At 41.6% G+C, this 22719-nt stretch overlaps 1 protein-coding gene and 1 long non-coding RNA gene across 5 annotated transcripts in view; both read right to left on the bottom strand.

Annotated features, from left to right (window-relative positions):
- Window positions 1–22719, bottom strand: part of LOC120565490 — a 174163-nt gene that overhangs the window by 44473 nt on the left and 106971 nt on the right. For all 4 annotated transcript variants that reach the window (XR_005640261.1, XR_005640260.1, XR_005640262.1 and 1 more), the window contains one exon: window positions 5866–6158. This is a non-coding gene — a long non-coding RNA (uncharacterized LOC120565490). The remainder of the gene's footprint in view (window positions 1–5865; window positions 6159–22719) is intronic.
- On the bottom strand, window positions 87–2427 carry sox2 (SRY-box transcription factor 2). Its single transcript, XM_039811316.1, has one exon. The coding sequence runs from the start codon at window positions 1983–1985 to the stop codon at window positions 1023–1025; it is 963 nt and encodes a 320-aa protein (XP_039667250.1). The 5' UTR covers window positions 1986–2427; the 3' UTR covers window positions 87–1022.

The raw sequence follows: 22719 nt of genomic DNA, 5'->3' as shown, positions 1-22719 counted from the left end.
ATCAGAAGACAGAACAGCTCAACAGACAGATGACAATTTAACCTGCACACAAAATGACAGAGAAATAAAATCAAAACTCAAAACAATTTCAAGTATCCAAATTTCCAAAATTTATTCATTTCAAACTGCATATTGAAAAAAAATATACTCAGCTGAAACTGTAACTGTTATAAGGATGGTATTAGTTCCGGTATATATATACATGGAGTGGTTGGCTTCTGCGTACTGCAGGCCACAATTTTTAAAATACAACTACGGGAATGAATTTCGAAATAAAAACTTAAAATATCACAGTAAATATACAGAAATTGTACAAATCAATTAGAAAATAAAGAGCACAAGCGTCATACCTCTAACAGATGAAAAGTGGGAGACGGAAATATAAATTAACAACCTATATTTTAAGCTGTATGAGAACAAAAAGTGTCTTAACTTTTTTAAAGAAATTAAAATGTTTAGTAATATTGACCTTAAATGGAAAAAAAACAGTATTACCTGCTTCGTTTTTATGTCCCTTTTCTTTCCAATGTTTGCAGTAATAAAGGAGCATAACTGATCGCTCCCCACATAATTCCAGTTCTGCCATCTTCACTTTTAATATTTTTTTTGCAGAACTGGCGTTGCCTTATATGAAAAAGAAAAAAGAAAAATGCAACCTCTTGCAGTTTAACAAACAATTTCATCTGATTGTAATGTTTCTTTGATAAATACTGTACAAAAGGTGATTGCAATAATAAAACATTTGATTGCGACTCCCACTTTCTAGTCTTCCAAACTTCATCCACCAGTGAAGAGGGGATCTCCTACCGTTCCTCTAGAGCTTCCTTAGAATAAAATGAAAGAAAAAAAAAGAGTCGTGTGTCCTTTTTCCTGGAGACTTCTATACAACTTTTCCCACCCCGAAATTTTTCTGTACAAAAATAGTCCAACGTTAATAGTCCACAGTTTCTCTTATAAAAGTTCTTTTTTTTTCTCTCTCTCTCTCTCTCTCTCTCTCTACCTCTCTCTCTGCTTTGTGTCTCTTACATGTGTGTTAACGGCAGCGTGCCGTTGATCGTCGTCCCGGGCACGGTGCTCTGGTAGTGCCCGGACATGTGTAGCCGGGTCTGGGCGGTCTGATCGCTGACCTCCGCCCCGGGCAGGTACATGCTGATCATGTCTCTCAGATCTCCGCTTTGGCAGCCCGGCCCGGCCCGGTGGGAAGACGAGGTGACGACGGGCGGGCTGGAGCTGCTGGACTCGGACTTCACCACCGAGGAGGGCCCCATGGAGCCCAGGGCGGTCATCCCCGGCGTGGTTTGCTGGGAATAGGACATGGAGTATGTCGGGGAGCCGTTCATGTAGCTTTGGGAGCTGGTCATGCTGTTGTACTGCAGGGCGCTCATGTCATAGCGGTGCATGGACTGCATCTGGCTCGGGTTGTGCGCGTTCAGCCCCGGGTGCTGGTAGCTCAGCTGGTCTTGCATCATGCCGTAGCCACCGTTGGTCCAGCCGTTCATGTGCGCCGCGTAGCTGTCCATCCGCTGGTTCACCCCACCGCCCAGGCCGGCCCCCACCCCGACCCCAGCTCCCATCCCGTTCCCTCCGGGAGACAGCAGCCCGCCGGGCAAGGTGTACTTGTCCTTCTTCATGAGGGTCTTGGTTTTCCGCCGGGGCCGGTATTTGTAATCCGGATGCTCCTTCATGTGCAGGGCCCGGAGCCTCTTGGCTTCGTCGATGAAAGGTCTCTTCTCGCTTTCCGACAGAAGTTTCCACTCTGCGCCCAGTCTCTTGCTTATCTCCGAATTGTGCATTTTGGGATTTTCTTGGGCCATCTTCCTCCTCTGGCCCCGGGACCACACCATGAACGCGTTCATGGGTCTCTTGACCCGCTCCGGACTGTTTTTCTGGTTGGGGCCGGTGCCAGACGTGTTGGTGTTGCCCGAGCCCCCCGTGTTGGTCTGGGGAGCTGGGGGCTTCAGTTCAGTCTCCATCATGTTATACATCAGGAACAGCTTTTAGTTGGAGCTCCCGAGCAGAGGAAAAAAAGAAAACACAGAGACAAACTCCACGAGCCAAAGAGAGGACAGTGAGGAGCGCAGGCTGCTGCTGCTAAAAGTTACCTGTCGATTTCTCTCTGCAACTTTTTCTCTGGACAAAAACAACCAGCACCAAGCCGCGTCTCCACACACTCTCTCTCTCTCTCTTCCTCTCGGTGAGTGTGTGTCAGAGCTTGTGTGTGAGTATGAGTGACAAAGAGCCTTCTCCCAATAGGTCCCTGCTATGTTGTGTCCACAAAACTTCTCCAGTCGCTTCTCCGAAAAAGCATCAACAAACTACTTTTTCGCCTCTGTCCGCCTGAGCCTTGACAACTCCAGATAGTTTTTGAACAAGTTAATAGACAACCATTCATGTGACGGGGCTGTCAGCGAATAAATGGCTTCGACCTGGCCAATCAGAGCCGGCCTGCTCCCCTGACACACCAATGGGAGGCAATAATTAGCATAAATGGGCGGGGTCTGCTCTGCCCCGAGACACACGCACACTCAGGCTGCCCATATGAGCCAATATAAAGTACATATTTACTATTTCCAGGCTTATGGAGCTATTTCTCTGGGAATATATAGCCTACATGGTGGCACTTTATGATCATTTTCGAATATTATAGAGGAAAGGAAGTTGCAAAAGCTTGCTGGCTATTTAGAAATTAGACAGTGTCGTTTTGCAAACTTTATGAGTAAAATAGGACTAAAAACTTATAGTAGAAAATATAAAGTAAAAATATGTCTAAGTGTTTCTAATGGGCGAAATAAGATTATCATCTTTGGTTTTAGGCCTATTTGTTATTTAAATAGCCTATACGTAGCCCAAATTCTAACCACAAATCCAAAGTGTGGCATAGCCCATAATTAAAAGAAAAAGTGTAACCCTACACAAATGTATCAAATGTTGACATTAATGGTGTCAGTATCATCTTATCTTCAACAGCATTGTTCTCACATTAAGTCCCGGCCCGTGACACTGCTGTTCAAAATCAAAAAGTCCCTAATGCCCCCACTTACGGCCCCAATAACATGACAACCCTTAAATAAACTTTGTTAGTTAACTCGAAGCACTGAATAGCGGTGTTGTGTGTGAATGTGTGTGTGTGTGTGTGTGTGTGTGTGTGTGTGTGTGCACGGCTGGTTTTTAACGTTGAAAAGAGGAAAGGTAATCCAAGATGTTTCCCCCAGTCCTTTTGTTTAGTGAAGTTGAATGCCAACACACAGAAGGCAGACGGGCTCATCTCAGCACAAATAAGCGTTTTTTGTTTGGGATGTTGTCGCTACATCTGTCCGGACAAAGACCAAACTCCACTCCACTTCCACTGCCACAGTTCTGCTGCTGTTGTTGTTGGGGCTTTGTAGTGGTGGGGTGGGGGGGGGGGCGGCCTATACCGGGGACACGAGGGGAGGAGAAATAAAGGTGAGGAATATTTTAAGCTAAAGTGTGTTTACACAAAAGGCACCGCTCATTCATATAAGCCTGAACAAGCGTGTCAGCCAATTAGTGTGAATAAAAAAGCGGCCTCCACCTGCTTCACTTTATTCTGGATCAAACCGACCAGACTGCGATTATTATCAGATCAAACCAGCATGATCGTATTTAAAGCGAAATAATTCACTCATAAAGATTTAACGTTCAAAACAACTGAAGTTTTTTTGGGGGGGGGTTTTTTGGCAGTGTTGGTGCCACTTGTTTTGCTTCTTTTCCTGAATCTCCATCCAAAGACAAGGCGTCCTGCTGCGTGACACCAGTGCCGCCTACTGGACAGAGGGGGAACTACAAGCAACTCCAAAAGCTTAGACTGGTTTTTCTCAAAGTAGGCTACTGTAGAGAGAAGGACTAGAGGGTTTGTAGAAGTTCTGTTATATATATATATATTATGTATATATATATATTATGTATAATATATATATATATATATATATATATATATATATATATATATATATATAAACGTGTTCTTTAAAATAAATGTATCACACAACAACTAATGGAACTGAAACGCAAAAGAGGTATTCACAGCACAGCCTGTCTGAGTCTGCAAGCCAGACAACCCCAATAATTAAACATAGATCAAGTACATACACCTGGAATAATTTAATTTAAATGCGTGTCTTTAGATTAAATCATAATTGAAAGTGAATAGATCAAGCCTTATTATTTTGTTTTAGTCATTTGATAATAAATGGAGCAGCGGAGCCCCCGTGCTCTCATTATGCCGGCCCCGGCAACCTTACATAAGATTCATCTTGTGCTTAATAGGCTGCGAGAGGCGACACATGCAGCTCGGTCCATTATAATGCAAGGTTGAAATGGGCCGCTCGGCTGCTATCTGCATCTGAGTGTGTTCCCCGCTACCTCTAATCTGCTTATGATAATAAAGGAACAGCGGGGTCCTGCAGCTCTCTGAAAGCAGGCCCCATCCAGCCGGGAATGGCCCTGCATCCGCAATCACCCTGAATTAAAGCCGTTGTTTGATAAAAACCAGGAGAAACTGGCGGGGCGGCTCCCTCGAACCACTTGTAAGCCCCCTGCTACACCAGGTTGGGATGGATACAGCAAATAAAGGGAGCAGCACGCTGGGATATCAAAATACTGTTTTGTGGTTGTACAAATTCAGGTGATAGGATCACGTCAAAAACAAGCGAGAAAAAAAGAGCAACAATATACTGTAAGTGCAAAAATTATTCTAAGAGCCGTGCTAAGTAACATTATGCAAAATACAATTTCTGATTTCACGTGTCAATTCATCTCAATAAAGTGCAAATATAGCCTACACATGCCAAAATCTGTAAAATGATTAATTATGTTAAAGGAAAACAAAATTATCATTGCATATATGGCAAATGACAACAGATCACAGGTGAAATGGAAATAAAATGGTCTTTTCTTGCCACTAGGGGCCGTAACAGGGGCTGGAGACGCAGCCGAGAAAATACTTTATGAAAACATTAATAAGTCCTGGACATAACTGTCGAAACATAGGCTTATATATAAAATGTTTCTTCCAGATAAATGGAGGAATAAAATAGTCAGTTGTTGAAGTCAGTTTTGAAGACAGTAAGGAGTCAGATGATCAAGTTATGGTTTCTCATTGGCTAATGTTACATTGTATTTATTTCCGAAATAGATTTTCGGAAATAAATTAAATACTTAAATATTTAAGTAATTTAGTGCGATAATAAAGTACAATAAATTTAATAAATGTGATAAAAGCATAAAGAGAAAAAGGTCTATCATGATGTAAATTTGACAAGATGTCAGTCAACATTTTAGGCTTAATGCATTAAAATATAAAGTGAGAATAGCAAAAAATAAAGTGAGAATAACATTTAAAACATGGTATGCGACAGTAAGAGTAAAAATAAATATCTCTAATAGTAAATAAGTAATAATAAGTAAAAAACAATCCAGGCCGTTTTGCTTGAATTGTAATTTAAACCTTGTGTTGTAGCCTATTTAATATTGTTGAAAATAAAAACTAAAAAAGGAAAGCATATTAATAGAATTAAATTACATTAAAGAAACAAATGTGAAAGTTGATGACCATATACTGTGTCTGCTGATGATCTGTGTGTGTGTTGAGAGCAGAGAACTCAACCGGCCAACAACAACTCAGGGAGTCAGTCAAGCTCATGATGCCATGCGGTGTCATTCCACAACACTGCATGTTTTACACACACCCTCAAACACACACTAACATACACAAACACACACACACACACACACACACACACACACACACACACACACACACACACACACACACACACACACACACACACACACACACACACACACACACACGAGGCTTCTCCTCTACACCGCACTACAACTTACTGCCAGTTTGGGAGTCGTCTTCCTTTCGTCTTGATTGGCAGAAATTAAACAAGATGCCATATCGCTCAACCTCCTCCATATCTTCATCTCGCTTCCCCGAGGAAGCCTCAACTTGTCCGGGACAGAGCTCCCAAAGCCGGCCGAGAAACGTCCAACCGGCACCCTCAGCGTGTTTCCCCCATCCCCGGTAGTCCGCGCGGTTTCTATCCGGCAGCCGGCTCGCTTTGTCCGGCGTGCAGCCCCGTGAAGCCCCGCTGTCTGTCTGGAGCTCCGCTGTCTTCTTTCCGCTAGCCCTGCAACAAGAAAAGCCGTTTATGGCGACACACAATGTGAAAAGGGGGCCGATTTAAAAAGGAGAAGAATGCAAGCAAGAACAACAAAAGTCAGTTATAGCAAAGTCTATGCCTCTCCTCTCCTATCTTCCACCCCCTAGCTTAGCCCACATAATGAGCAGGAAAAAGCTTTATATTTTGTTCACTGGGTATTCACAGATAATTTGAAGCCATTGTTTCTGCCACAGATGGTTCTTTTTAATACAATAACGGTGCTCTTTGTGAATAGCGAGCCCACAATAAAAATCTAAAGCGTCCTCCTGAATAACCATTTTGTTCTCTCTTGTATAGGCCGAACAAAAGCGCCAGTGAGGTAATGGCCTGCCTTATTGAAAGCCTCAGAATGGGGATTTGATAAAGATTTTTTTTCGCTCCGTTTTCCTTTTGCACAAAGTACACGGCAATGTCAAAGAGAAACTGACACTGCATGAAAAGGAAAAAGGCTCGAAAAAGTGCATTCTGTTGCAGGTTGCAACGATTATTATTATTATTATTATTATTATTATTATTATTATTATTATTATTATTATTAGCCTATTATTTACATTTCTTAACTTTGTGCAAAAGTCAGAGGTGAGAGGTTGTTTTGGGGGGCTGCAGCAGAGTCAGGTGCAGGCTGTTGTGGATTTTACAATGGAGCTTAAATCCAGAATACATTAGTCTCCAAAGGTCTGCTGTGGATTTGGCACAGTCTCATAATTTAGCATAGGGTGAGTCAAGTTGTGCTTGATAGAATTAAGTATTCAGGGGGCATACCCTTGGTGTCTTGCAGAAACCTCCTGTATCTAATTCTACCCTTTTCACTACAATGGCCCAGAAAATATTGCATGCCCTTAAAGTGTTGATAAGGCTCTGTGAAATGTAATAAATGCATGGATGTTAATGGGGAGAATCAGGTAGCCTAATGTAACCTGCTGATGTTGAGATGCACGCCTGCAGGTGTGTTCAGTCAACATGTATTAGCTCCTCCAGGATGGATCCTGCAGCCATGTACTAGCCACCTCAGTCTGCCCACGGTTGATGTCATTTGTAATTAACTCATGGCTAATCAATAAAGCGTTTAACAAAAGCACAATGGACACACAGGGGATGATCCCAAGCCAAACATATTGGATGTCACTGATCGTTACAAGGTGAGGACACCCTGTCTATCACGGGGGGGGGGAGAGATGCAGTAGGAGAAGATAGGGCCACTAGATGAGGGGTGAAGAAGAGAGAGAAGTGAATAGTGGGAAGGAGAGAAGGGCAGGGAGGAGAGAGGGGATAAAGGGGGACTAATGGAGGACAGGAGAGGTGAGGACAAGAGAGCAAAGAATCCCATTCCAACTCTCTCTCTCTCACACACACACACACACACACACACACACACACACACACACACACACACACACACACACACACACACACACACACACACACACACACACACACAACACACAGTTGATTAAGATCAAGAACAATGCCTCACATTTTACAACAGTCTGCATCACACAAAAAATAATGGCTCCACAGATATATTTTATATTTATGTGTGCAAAAGGTGACAAAAAGGTTTCGGTCATTGCGCCATCATCATTGGCATCTCTTTGTCAGTATGATACAGAACAGTTTACTTCTTAAAAAGCCTGTATTTAAGAGCACAAACCCTCTCACATGCATTCAAACTAAATCAGTTCCTTTCCATGTCATTGCAAAGCCAAAAAATATAATAATGCAATATGAATAGTCTTTTCAGTTATTCAGCTACTTGACACCATCAACAGTAAAAATGGTTTTGAAACAGCTTTTAAAAAACAATTAATCTGTATTATTTTCATAAATAACTGCCCATTTTTCTGAATTTCCATCAGTTCAGAAAAATCTTTTTCTTTTGTTGCATAGCCTCGCAGCATTTTGCCACTCTAAAATCTACTCGCATACACACTAAGTGATGCATAACATTTCTAGAATTTCTAGTAGTTTTCAGCAGCAATATCCATGATGGCTGAACAAAAACGTCCGTGGACACTGTGTATAAATACACAAAATAATCATTAAGCTTATAAGGGAACTATATTAACATCAACCAATGGAAAGACACAGAGCTGCTGACAGGTCTTTAAAAGGGACTGCAGAAACACTACAGAAACGACCAACTAGACATGTTGAGTGAAGGAGAGGAAAAGCAGCAAAATCAGCGCCAGAGGAAGATTTAAAGACTCAGAGACGAACACACAGGAGGATCAGTGCTCTCAGAGTGAATAGGCTAAGCAGTAAAGAAATATGAATTTGGTTCTTTATCTGATCAATCTGTGCCATATAGACTATCCCACTCTTGTTGGAGAGATGGTGCACTTTTAATTATAAACCCATCCACAGAGGCTGAATGTGAAAGCATGAGTCCAGTGGCACCATGAGAGCCTTTAGAAACACCAGCATCATCACTGACTGCTAATGCGTTTTACATTGAAACACACACACACACACACACACACACACACACACACACACACACACACACACACACACACACACACACACACACACACACACACACACACACACACACACACACGCACACAACCTCCATATGCATGAGTGGACACATTTTCTGTTTTGTGTGTTTTCTCACATCTCGGCCTGATGGGAGATTCACTGTAGGCTCCCTTTGTGTATCTGCATAGTAGTGTGTGTGTGTGTGTGTGTATGTGATACAGACTTAGACACAATCAGTGAAAGGTGGTGTGTGTGTGTGTGTGTGTGTCAGCAAACCGACTGTCAATCATGCCACACGCTCAAACATTATCACACACATTCATTCATTCATTCATTTATGCACACTGCTATACTTGCCCTTGAGTTGAAATAGTAACATTATTGAATGGCTGTTTTGATTTGATGCGCATGCTTGATCACTGTTAATTTTCATACCAACACAAAGAGTATGTTCAATACTGAGTTTAAGTCTGGTTTTCAGGACATGCTCCCTAACGCTCACACATCCCTCCTGCCCTGAAATGTCTCATATAATTATTTTCTTACACCCCTACTCTGAACTTACAGGGCAATATCTGTGTAGCGTTTTCTACATACAGTACAGAGATCAGATAAACTGTTGGAACAAAACCAAAACACTAATGAAGAAATCCGTAAAACATCACAAATCCGGGGCGGCCTCTAGCTCCCCCAGTAAGAGCGTGGGTTCGAATCTTGGCTGCTGCCCTTTGCTGTGGGTCATCCCCCATCTCTCTCCCCCTTTCCTGTCTATCCACTGTCACTCTATAATAAAGGGAACCCCCCCGCAAAAAAATCTTTAAAAAAAACACATCAGAAATCCAAACATTTAGAGGATAGAAGTTTAGATTTAAGATGAAATATGAAATCAGGGAGGATGGATAACTAAATGCAGTCACTTCTACAGACTTAGATTATCTAGATGATGAAGAAAATTACATTTTAGTAGATAGATATTTATGGATAGTATTTATGTTTAAATAATTGATTCCCAGCTAACTTGCACCATTTAAGGACCACTTGATAACAACCAAACCATTATCGTTGACTGATGGTTACTAATGGCTAATTATTTGACCAACTACTTGATGGACGTTACAAACAAATCGTCATATTGGATTGATCACATCCTGGATGAAAACACGTAAAGCCTGATCATCAGATCAGCTAAATATTCCTCTGACATCATATTAAAATGATGATTTATATAACAGTTAACTCGGTCCATTTGATTGACAGCTAATAATGATCAAAACCAATAATAACCAATTACTTATAAGATTGACCAGCATCAGAAAATGTGATTGATGGCTAATATGCCATTTGAACATTTGCAGGCATTTCAGTGCAGAATTAAGCCAAAAACTAATCGAAACATCAGATCAGCCAGATGAAGAAGCCTACTTTAATATAACGTATTCACTGAGCTGACCGATGGTTATTAATGATCAAGTCAGATTAGCAGACTGCCTGAAAGGAAAAATCTCGTCATTATAGTGACTTTAAAAAATGTGCTGCAGTGTTACAAGCGGCTGCATCTGGCAAAATGAAAAGAGCAGAACATGAAAACGTGAATGTGGTTTACAGCCATCTGTCACATGGGAAGAAGAACCAAATGATCTGACAGACTGACAGTCGCTTGACAACATAGACACATAACACCAACGCACAGCTACTTTAAGTTTGTGCAGGTAAGGATACATGCTTAAATGGCATTTCCCCAGGTTTTGAGATATCCATGGCTGATATTTGTGCCTTGACCCCAATACAGTAGAAGTGAATGGAATATTTGGCCGTGGAGCTCACAACATTGAAAAAAATCAAAAGCAATGTGTTTTTTTTGCCACGAACATTTACTGGTTCTGGATTAGAACAAATTGATTTAAACTGGACTTGAACAGACCTTTTCAAGGCAGACATTTTGACTACATTGCAATAACTGCTGGAACACAACCAAGTTATTGGTTCCCTATGTGCTTCTCCTGCTTAGTCAAGTCAAAACCTCTGCTGTGAAAAAGGTATTTGAACTGAATAACTACTGAATAAATCTTTATAACGTCTCATATGGAACTATGTTTCACTGAATGAATAGTCCCTATACAAACTGTTGACAGTGTGTTCTGTGGCTTATCCAGAGTAACGGGGACATTGATTCTAGAAAGAAATGTTGCTGATTATTTTTTAGATGTAATTTCACGAAAGAAAAGTTGAATTCTCGCAAACTATCGGCAGGTGTATTAGAGTTGCAACCATAGACTGTTAAACAGTCTATGGTTGCAACATTTTAGCCACAGACCTTTATCAGTTATCAAGTCCATAATAAGAGACGACAACATCTTTATACTAAAGCCACAAGCTGCAACAAGCAATCAAAAGGAGAGACAAATCTCTATTATCTATTCTACTCTCATAACACATCAATAATTGATTGCAAAAAAAAGTCCTTAAAATGAGACAAACAATCCACACAATGATTTTAATGTTATTTTGTGAAGCTTTGAGCGCCAAAGTTGAAATTCCATTGCCTTCCACTCAATTGGGGCGGTGCCAGAATCTACACAGACAGAGATCTCAAAACCTGGACAAATAAAAGTAAACCATGTACAGATACCAGAAGTAAGTGAGAAAATGTGCTTTTATTTGTAATGTTAAATTTTGTATGCATATTTGTGCCTCTCACACACTCTTTGAATCTGGAGCTTCTACCCACTCTCAGTAATACACAGGCCTCAACACACACACACAGACACACACACACACACACACACACACACACACACACACACACACACACACACACACACACACACACACACACACACACACACACACACACTATATTACACATGTATACATACAAGATATTTCACACTCTCCCTCATCTCCCTCATCTCTCTCCCGGCCACCGCTGGTTTTGTTTACAGGCCAATTTGAATGAGAATGAATCTCTCTCGGATTTTTCTAGAAAGCGGTCTAATCCAAGCAGGCTGCTGCGAGGCCCCGGCCCTTTGTTTGGGATTACTGCAGCTTAGCGCTAGCTAACAATGAGGAGATGAGCAGCTCACCTCATCGCCGCTAATGAAGTGTGGAGTCATTTAGCTGCTAGCTAGCTGCTACCGAGCCGAGATGATACCTTCACACACGCCTGCACACACACAGAAACATGCACACGTTTGTATTACTATACATTTCTTAACTTCTTATCCCTCACAATTACACACTGAGACACTTGAAGTGTTGCCCTTAAATGTCCTCTTAAGTAGCTTCAAAGTTCAAAAGTACATTATTGCAGACTGCACAACATTGTTCTATTCAGAGTCTGTATCGTGTTTGTTTAAACGCTCATCTAAAGCTATCCCGATTGTGTTAAGAGGAAAAAAAACAAATCCAAGATGTCACTGCAGCAGCATTCCTTCAGATGGAAATAGTGGGAATCATTTTTATCGCATTTCTCCGCCATCTGAATCTTTGGAAAATGTGGGATCTTGACGACAATTTAAAGCTGTGCGTTGCTGTTTCTCAAACTCCGTAACATTAGACCTTACTCCACAGCGCTGTGGAATAAGGTCTGGAAATGCAAGACTAGCTCTCAACGCTCATCAGCGTTGTTTTTGGGCACAAACCTACTAGTACCATATAGACTTGTATAAGAAGTGTGAGTTTCTGTGTTCTCTTTGAGTTTATGGATTGGTAAGAAAGTGCTCTGCCTACTGCTGCTAAGGCTATGTTCTAACAGACATTCACATTTGGTGTTATTCTGCCGTCACCCAAATAAAAAAAATAATATATATATATATACTTTTAAGTGTGAAACAAGCAAAAGTGAGGTTCATCTGAGAATAAAAATACACACATCAGAGTTGATGCTGACTAGTATCGGTGTGTGGGGGAGAGTATAAGCCGTGGTCACCAGGGTAAAGGGGCACCAAGGCAACAGGAGAAGCCGGAAGATTTAAGCTTGGCAGAAACACACACAGATAGCAGTGGTCCACACTGAGAGTATGTTGGCTTGTCTTCTGACAAAGTGACTGAGCTTGGCATCTGATTAGCAAGGACTGAGGAGAGGATTTTGATGTTTATCCAGGTCTAGGGATGATCATGGCAGGTTCAGACCTCTGTGCTGGACTTGGATGGTTAGCAAGGGAATGGCAGTGCTTTTGTAATGAACCAGGACAACACACACACACACACACACACACACACACACACACACACACACACACACACACACACACACACACACACACACACACACACACACACACACACACACACACACACACACACACACACACACACACATAGTGGCTGATTGCATTGCATTCCTGCTCCCTTAAAATCACTTTCACCACTTCTTACCTTTCTGCTTTCTTCTGTTCTACCGTTTCATCGTCTATATCGTCCGGTTTATTAAACCGGGAAAAGAGATTTCTCAGACAGATTGTTGTAAGGCTCAGAAAAATATTGATGTTTTTCACAAAACAAATTGAGTATATGGTTGTAAAGCACAAAACCAGGTTACTTCACTGTTCAAGTTTGTCTAAAAAAGATTTTTTTATCACTTTCATTTCTGTTTAATCGTATCACATAGGTCAAGGGCCCTATTCAGTTCAGACTAGACATGAACTGTCTGAGGCTAATATTTCCTTGGTCCGACAGAGCCCATTAGTCTGTCTCATATAACAACGCTGGGCATGATGTTCTGTTAAAACTTGAGCTGTATTGGCTAAGTTACTGATTGAGTAGGAATGTTTGCTTTTTTTTGCAACACCCTGCTGCAAGAGCTCGCACTCACACAAAGTTATTTCAGTCTACAGTGTCTCCAGCAGGCCTACAGAATGTCCAACAGTCAGAATCACAGAGTCAACAAGCTGTAAAGTGAAGAAGTCATAAATGTTCAGTGTTTATCTTCAGGCTGAGAAACCTAGCACCTCACTGATAATGTATGTTTCAGAAAGGCCTTAAACTCTGCGGTCAGAGCAAGTCGTGACTTAACACTCCCTGAACACACACACACACACACACACACACACACACACACACACACACACACACACACACACACACACACACACACACACACACACACACACACACACACACACACACACACACACACACACACACCTCGTCTCCATCCTATTTAAACAGCGGCTGTTGAATTTCACAACAAGCTCATAAAGGACGCAGAAATGCATGGAGGTCTGCGGGAAAATAAATCAAAGCTGTTTGCGTAACTCTGTGTGTGTGTGTGTGTGTGTGTGTGTGTGTGTGTGTGTGTGTGTGTGTGTGTGTGTGTGTGTGTGTGTGTGTGTAAAGAAAGTGTGACATTACAAAGACCCCATAAGAATATTCAATCAGAGGCATAATGTCATGGCTGCATGAGAAAACTGAGTGAGCCAGTGCCTTTTTGCCAGAGATACCATTAACATAGCATTTTATCAGTAAGAAGAGGCTGTCAACATGTTTACATGCACCAGCTTGTGTGTGCATTTGGAATTTGTGCATTGAAAACATAAAGGTGAATGCCAGAAATTCTTGAAAAAAAAAAAGTCAAAATATCTCAAGAAAAATTGCATTGGTTGCCCTAGATGGAAAAAGTTATAAAGAGAAGATGCAATTAAATATTATATAAAAAGATTTTTTTTTATTAAGTAATGACATTGGAGGACATGCTTTCACATCCACTGTAAATGTAGAATCAGCGTGTTACTACCACCCTCCATTGAAAGACCTCCACCAGCCAGAAAACACAGAAATGAAAGATTGAAAAGAGTGGTTGACAAACATGGAGGACGCATCTATCTATAAATTGCAGGAATGTCTTTCTGTCTGTGTGTGTGTGTGTGTGGGTGGGTGAGTGTTACGCGCATATCTCTCTAACCGTTAGCCCGATGGATTTCAAACTTGACAGGTGTCTTGCTACGGGCACGAGTAAGTGGAGTACAAATGAAGAAGTAGAAATGCAAACGATATCGTTAAATATATATCCGTAAAAGAAGCACACATTGGCTTTTGCCGCTCTAGCCGCTGGCCACTCCCCCTCTCACACTGCACACTGACTGAGCACTATTTTTTCTCTCTCTCTCTCTCTCTATCGCTCTCTGCGCGCACACACACACACACACACACACACACACACACAGGTTCTCGTGGTTGATGATCGCAGATTTGTGCTGATTAGCGCTCTTAACGGGCCAGGTGGGTAGCGCACTGCCATGAGTCCATGACGCTAATGTCTGATTACTCCACATTTTCATTGTTATTACATTCTGAATCTGCAACATTCTCTGTCAGGTAAATCAGTAAGTTAGTAGTAGGACATACAGGGGAGTTGCATTTGAAGTGGTTTGGGGTCCTTCTGTAAGTAATTTTGGGGTATAGGCTACAATTTGGTTTTGATGAATTCTACAAGCAGCAATACCACAGGCCAAGCAATCGTCTGTTCCAAACAGGCACATTTTCAACGGGCACAGCACTAGTTTTAAATAACATAAATACATCTTTGGTAAAAAACAGCAGTTGGAAAATGTACACTAGTTGCAAGGCCTTCTTCACAGCACACATTTTGACATGTCACGGTAGGAAAATTGCATGTGTAAAAACTAAAATGAATAATGGCCGGAATTGTGCATGCTGGCTCTCTGTCACATTGTCATGACTTACAGGGACACTTTTTTTCTGTGACAAAGTCAAAATGCCCGCTGAGAAAAAGGCCTACTATGTTATGTTGTTATAACCTCAATAATATTTGCATTGCAATAATTGTTTAGTTTGCTTTTGCCAACTTTTTGAAATGTTTCTTAAAATTTGTTTACACATTAGGATGGAAACTAGAGGTTTAGAGCAACTAAGTACACAACTTTCTGGATTATAATTTGACTATGTAAATAGTATACAATAAAGTATACAAAAACACCCACTGGTATACTGTATAAAATACTCCGCCTCATGTCCTTGCAGAAATGGCAAGGTGACCATACTTACGTCACACAACTACTTGTGGCTACGTGGACACGCACAGTATAATATTTTATCATATTTTGTGTGTGTAATCGTGTGCAATCGTGTACATATTATCCCCTGTGGGATACATATTGCCAAAATATATTCCAACTTGTGAACTGCTGTCGTGTTCGCTTGTATTATTTCACGAGTGCATTCCTGTGATTATCTTTGTGTACAAATGTGAAAGTGTTTGTGTCTCTCTCTCTGTGTGTCTGTGCCCTCTACCAAAGAGCTCCAAGCTGTCATGTTTTAGCCTCCTACGGTTAACATCTGCTGCATTTAGTGCTGCCATGTCGCTCTGTGATACACCTACCGTCTAATAGAATCAAAATCACACGCCGCCACGGTTTAACACACACACACATACACACACACACACCTACTCTGTCAGCAAGTATATACCAACCAGTTGCTTGATTATTTACTGCTGATAACCTGCCCTGAACCTACTTTACTCAAATATGAAACATTAAAGAACTAGTAGACATTATATATATTGAACTATCTTGATTTATTCTAATTGTATTAAAAACACAAGTGGATATCGATGCCGTTTCTGTGGAATGGCAGCTAAATGTATGTTTTCCACTTTCTAATCGATCCTGTTTTTGCATTAAATGTGAGTTTTATTTGGGAGTTTTGTGTGAGGGACTCAACATCTCTGTATCACCAAAACAAATATATTTATTCAGACTCTGATCCCATCCAGATAACAAGGCACTACAACAGTGAAATAGCTTTTTGGATGACTTCGGCTTTTCTTTAATGGACAACTTAAAGGTTTCAGACTTCAACACAGCTGGGCTCTTTTGGACTGGTTACTTTCAAATGACCTAAAAATCCCTCTTCTCTCTCTTTTTCCACACACAGACAACCTTAAAATCCAATCTTCATGACAGCTTTACACCTATTAGCTGTGAGGTGGAAAACTAGATGACTCTACTGATGTTCACATCATCAGCCCTAATACCAAATATTTCTGGGCTCCCGAACCCAAACAATGCAGGCATCTGCTGCCGGACCACTTCTTTAATGGAAAACACTCTCTCTCGCTGTCTCTTTCTCTCTACGTCTGTGTCCTTCGCTCGCCCATCCAGGCACTAATGTAAATGAAAAGCATTGGGACAGGGTGTGCTGTTAATGTGTGGACATGGACAAAAAGCCGGGGTCTGGGGGTATTGTATTGGCCCTGTGACACACATCCCAACCTCAACGCACACACTCACACCTCCTCCTTTTCTCTCTCCTCTATTGACGGCCCCTCAAAATCAATAAAAATGATCTTGGGAGTCCATCCACCATTTGGCTGCATCATCTTGGAAGTGCCTTCTTTAGGATATAGCAGCCATACTGTACAATGGGCCAGCCGAGCGTGTGTAATTTGCCATTGATTTCCTCCCTCTCTCTTCCTGACTCCTTCGCCCCTAGTCACTGCACACAACACAAAAAAAAAAACTAACTTCATCATACACCCTGTTAATGCACATGCACAATAACCCTCTTTTCTCCTGCCCTCTGGTAATTTCACTCTTTCTTCATCTTTTTCGCTTTCTTTCCTCCTTTATCTCCTTCGTGCCACGGCCCTATTCCTGAAATCTCTTCACAGGTCACTGTTCTTTCACTACAGTAATGGATGACTTGTGCAAATGTTGTTTGTGCCCAACCTGTTTTTTCTCTCTACCTCTTTTCGTTTTCTGAAGTAAATATCCCACATATTGATGTTCCCAACCTCCCATTTCTGAAGTAATTTCTTATTTATCTCATCAACTTATACCATCAACTTTAAAAGTTTCAAGATACTTTTCTTTCTCAATCTCAGATCTCTTCGTCTATGTTTTTGGATAACCTTTATGCTCTTTATGTTTCCAAGATAGTTTTAGTTGCATAAATGTGAAAATGTGAAGGCAATATTGTGTGACTGATGATGTGCTCTCATTTTATAATGTAGAATTTATCTAAAGACACTTGAATTTGTCACTGTCTTAAACCATTAGCAAAACGCATCGATATAAACATAAGCAATTTGTAAAACTCTTGTCAGTTTATTTGGCAATCATAAAAATATGGATACAAGATGGAAACATTGAGCTACAGTTACAATTCACAATTAGCAGATATATTGACTACAGTACAATCTGTAACTAAAACAAGTCTACAATATTGCCCCTAGATTGTAACATGTTTAAACCAAATTAAACAACTAAATAAATGTTTGATTTATTTTGTCACACTAAACCAAACTGTCCATGGACTTTAGTTAGTGCTTAATTAAATCAAGCTAAAATTATATTTTTGAAGCTGCTTCCCAAACCAAATGACTAATTATTATGAACCACCACCGCTGAAAGATGCTTGTACAATACATCCCTTGGTATTAGCTTTAAAACCAAATGCCTCAAATCCCCAAAAATACATGCATGAGTGAGCCTGACTGTAGTTGTTCTCAGGTTGAAGTCGGATGGAGCTACGCTAATAATTCACTGAAGCCACCAAACTCCATGTTATCAAAGGTATCAGAGCTGTAAAGTTGTGTGGTACCTAACGGTAGCAACACAAGTCACTGCATCGGATTACAATTCAGAATTTGGGATTTCCTACATATAGAAGATTACAAAATGTGTGTGCTCCCAGCAACTCAGTCTCAAGTGACAAAAAGAGTTCGTACTAAAACTATTTGAAAACACAGGGCGTAATTTCAATTCACACTCTGAAAACTGGTCTCGATAGCAAAACATTTTGTTGCATTTACATTTTTGTCATTGCCGATGACGTGTCCACTCACGGTGGTGATGTTTTCGACGATAGCGATGACATTCCTTTACTTTATGACGATGTCTCTAAAGTAACTGTGACACCTGAAGTTTTACTCGCCTGGTGAAGGCCTCTCGAGGTTGGGCGATGACATCTTTAAACTCAGTGAGGAACGTTTTCAAAACGGCAGTGACGGCGATCTGATTGTAAAACCTGGTGTAGATCACGACAAAGATGTACAACACCGAGATGTTCAACTTAGACCTGAATCTGAAGAGCTTGTTGCACACTGAACCACATGCAGCATTCATGTACACACGCATATGCTCACACATCTAACACAAACACACACGCACAGACAACTGTCAGTCAGTCTTTGAGAGCAGTGTGTTGTTTGTTAAGTCTGACACTTTACCTCAGTCGCACTAAGCCTATTACTGTATTCTTTTTCTGCTGTTCACAACACACACACACACACACACACACAGTGGTGCTATCACTAAGACCTTATTCAATAAGCCTAGAGCGTATCCTCCAGCCATATCGCATATCATTCTCTCAACAAAAACACCCTTCGTCTCGCACACACACACACACACACACACACACACACACACACACACACACACACACACACACACACACACGATATCTGAATCTTTCTTTTTCCTGAGTGGTGTTGTCGTCCCTGTTTGTTGAGAGTATCATTTACAGCCAAGGTGTTTGAAGAAAGACACCTCTCCTGTGGCGGGTTGCGCGTGTGTGTGTCTCTTTAGAGTGGGGCTTTGCTGCTCCTGACACCGTTATCAGCACTAGTCGAATGTATTTCTTATCGAGTTGGAGGTGGGGAGAGAGACCAACGACCGACAATACAAGCTTATCAAACGTCCTCAGCCACGATTCGGCCTGTCACTCAAAGCACACGTGTACACACACACACACACACACACACCTTTTTTGATTGATAGATGGCTTTCCCAACAAATAGAAAGCTTGGATCAACATCCATGGCCCCTTTTTACCTTACACACTCATGCAGTGGTTTAACGTGTGTGTGTGTGTGTGTGTGTGTGTGCGTGTGAGAGAGAGAGAGAGAGAACATTCCAGAGTAACAAAGGTGGGATTAGGGATGCATTAGTTGGCCGTGGAGCGAGAGGCCTGTCAATAACAGCAGCCAGAATAAACCCTGAAACCTCGATAAGAAGACAAAGGACGAGCCAGATAGCAGCAAGCAGAGAGAGAGAGAGAAAGAGAAGGGAGAGAGAAGGATCAATAGAGGGAGAGAGGAGGGGTGAGACAGAGAGAAATGGATGGATGGATGGATGGATGGATGGATGGATGGATGGATGGATGGATGGATGGATGGAGAGGCAGAGAAGGGATCAATATCAAGAGAGACAGGAGGAGAGAAGTTTTCACAAAGACAGGTGAAAGGGTAAGGTTGGTTGAGGATAAAAGGGATGAGGGAAAGGAGGACAATGAAGAAGATGCTGAGAGTCGGGATGTAGGTAAGAAGCAGGGTTTGACTAAGATGGGTCGATACAGATAGCAGTAATTTAGTTTTACATCCTGCTGCAGCCAAAGGTTTGAGGTTATTTTGAGTATTTTTAGTGAACAGAGGAACAGGACACATTTGTACATTTCTCAAAAATGTGAGTCCAACCACACTAGAGGTTGTTGAATAGCCCTTATAGGCTTCTGCTTTTGGGAGAGAAATAACTAAAATGCTTTCACATAGTTTTTTGTAATTCCATATTCAAGTTTAGCTACTTATCGCTCAAGGCTATGTAATAACCCCTTTTTCAGGAACTTTGCCTGCATTTTGAATGGAGGAACAGAGTCAAAATTTAGCTCCTGGCCCTAAAAGATGTCCCTGCTATGGGGGTTAGTACTTTTCGATAACTCAGAGCCTATCAGGGTGCAGTTTGCTGTAATTAGTTGCACTGATTGCTCAAAGCCGTGAGACTGTTACAACCACCCCGTGACCACTGCAGGGACTTTTCATGGGCCCAAGCGCTGAGCCTACTTTTTTAAAGGGAGAAACCAGTGTACAAATTTTGTCTTCAGTAATGTTTGTGGCCACAAAAAAAACACCTGCTCTGGGGGTAGTTCTTTTCAATGTCCCATGGAGTAGCAGGGTCGAGTTTGCAGTACTGAGCAACACTCACTGGTCCAACCTGAAGGATGCTACAATGACTGTAAAGTACACCATGGTGTCCTTCCCAAAATGGATTGAAATGGCAGATTGAAATGTTTCTTTAAAAGCCTCGCCTCTTTATTAACTCAACAGACGTCCTCCAAACAGCCTTCCCTGTCTCTTGCCAAAGGATGCATACACTCTCTTTAGTGCTTTTACCTGAGACGCAGTGAAAACCAAAGCAGTGAGTGATTGAAGGTTATCGTCAGAGGATCTTCAATCAAATGGGAGCAGTGAAACATAGCAAGTAGTTGATCAACAACACTACAAAATAACCTACACCACAGTACATACATTTTTGTAAAATTAAAGCTTTGAATCTTGTTTTTCCGAAAAAGTAAAGTACCAAGTTTAAAACAAGAATTGGCTTTCCTTGAAATGGATATGACTATATCATGCCTGTAGCGTTTTCCTCAGATAAAGGCATATTTCTAAATGGTTAACACTGATATCTTCAAAAGAGGGTTGTCTTTTAAACTATATATCACGGCACATAAACTGTTACACGTGGAAGATTAAACTCAAATCTCAAAGCAGAATATAGTTGCCATCCAGCTGAGGGCCGATGAGTAGTGTTTTGAGGGGAAAAGGAGCTAAATAACTCGCCCGTACTGTATGCCATTTATCATCCTGCCAAAGACATGCCATCTTGAATTGGTGGTTGAAGAGCGGTGGGCTCTTAGTCACAACAATCCTACAGAGGCTTGAACCAATGACAGCAGGGCGGCGGGCAGCGGCGGGTGGGGAGGGGCGTGTAATTGTTTCACCGGCTCTCATTAATTAATTTCCCTCATTCATTTATACTGGAAACACTACATAGGTCTGGGAGTTATAGGTAATGATACAGAGGGAGAGACATGAATACAGAGAGGGAGAGAATTGAATACAGAGAGAGAGAGAGAGAGAGAGAGAGAGAGAGAGAGAGAGAGAGAGAGAGCGAGAGAGAGATGCGCATCCTGTTGTCGTCAGCGAGCAGCTAGCTGTCACACAAAGACACAATGAGGCCCGGCAACAAACAGCCACTTAAAAAAACAGCCTGGCAACAGAGAGCAAATTCAATTAGAGAAGTAATTAGTAGATACAGGGCCAGGCAGCGGGCTGCCGCGACGCCACAACACAAGAATTAATAGGCGCGGATAGGAGGAGGACGCTGTCATAATTAAGAGGCAATCACCTATGTCAATGAATACCTAAAAAAAAAAAAAAAAAAACACAGCCCCCATAACGCAAAACTATTAATTCAGTGATCAAAAAATATTTCAGGAGATGATTAATACAGCAAATTCATTTTAAAAGACTAATTTCTGGAAAGATAGCAAGACAATTGCACATAATGTACTCCGCCTGGCATTTATATTGCTAATTAATTTTTTTTCTTTCTGATAATTTGTGGAAGGATTGCTCTTCCCCATCTTTCTCTCCAACCCCCACCTCCTCCCCACCCCCCCGTGTCTGTGTGTGTTTTCTTCTAGAGTTATGAACCAATGGAGGCAGTGTTGCAGCAGTAAAGACACGGCAGAGGCTGCCGAACACAGCCGTGTCTCGAAACGCCTCCCCGCAAAACTCCACCACGCATGGACGAAAAAAAAAACATGAGCACACAAAAACAAAAACAAAAAACTTCCCGTTTCTCTCCTTCTTCAACTCTGAAAACATCCCTCCAACCTCCCTTTATTTATCTCCCCCTCAACACCACCGCCACCTCCCCCACAACTCCGCAGATACAAAAGACCCAGCAATTAAATTAGACGATAAGGACGTGAAATAAATCAGCAGGTTATTGATTGATTTGTCTCTCTTGGGGTGGGGGTGGAGGGCGGCGGCAGCTATCATTTCACACCAACAGCTCCTCTATCGCTAACTAATTACTCTGTTTCGAAAATCCCTCAGATGAGACATTGAGGTTTCATATAACGGATAGAAAGGCTTTGCAAAAGTATGGAAGCGAAGAGAGACGGAGGGATCTGAAGGATTAGCGAAGGACTCATCGGAGAGCGTAAACAACAAGAGAAATGCTTCTTCTGGGCAGCCTTGGTGTCTAACATGCAATAAGTGAAAGGATTGTTTTGTCTA

Source organism: Perca fluviatilis, chromosome 9 (assembly GCF_010015445.1).
Source record: "Perca fluviatilis chromosome 9, GENO_Pfluv_1.0, whole genome shotgun sequence".
NCBI lineage: Eukaryota > Metazoa > Chordata > Actinopteri > Perciformes > Percidae > Perca > Perca fluviatilis.
This window is presented reverse-complemented; position numbering and strand designations above follow the sequence as displayed.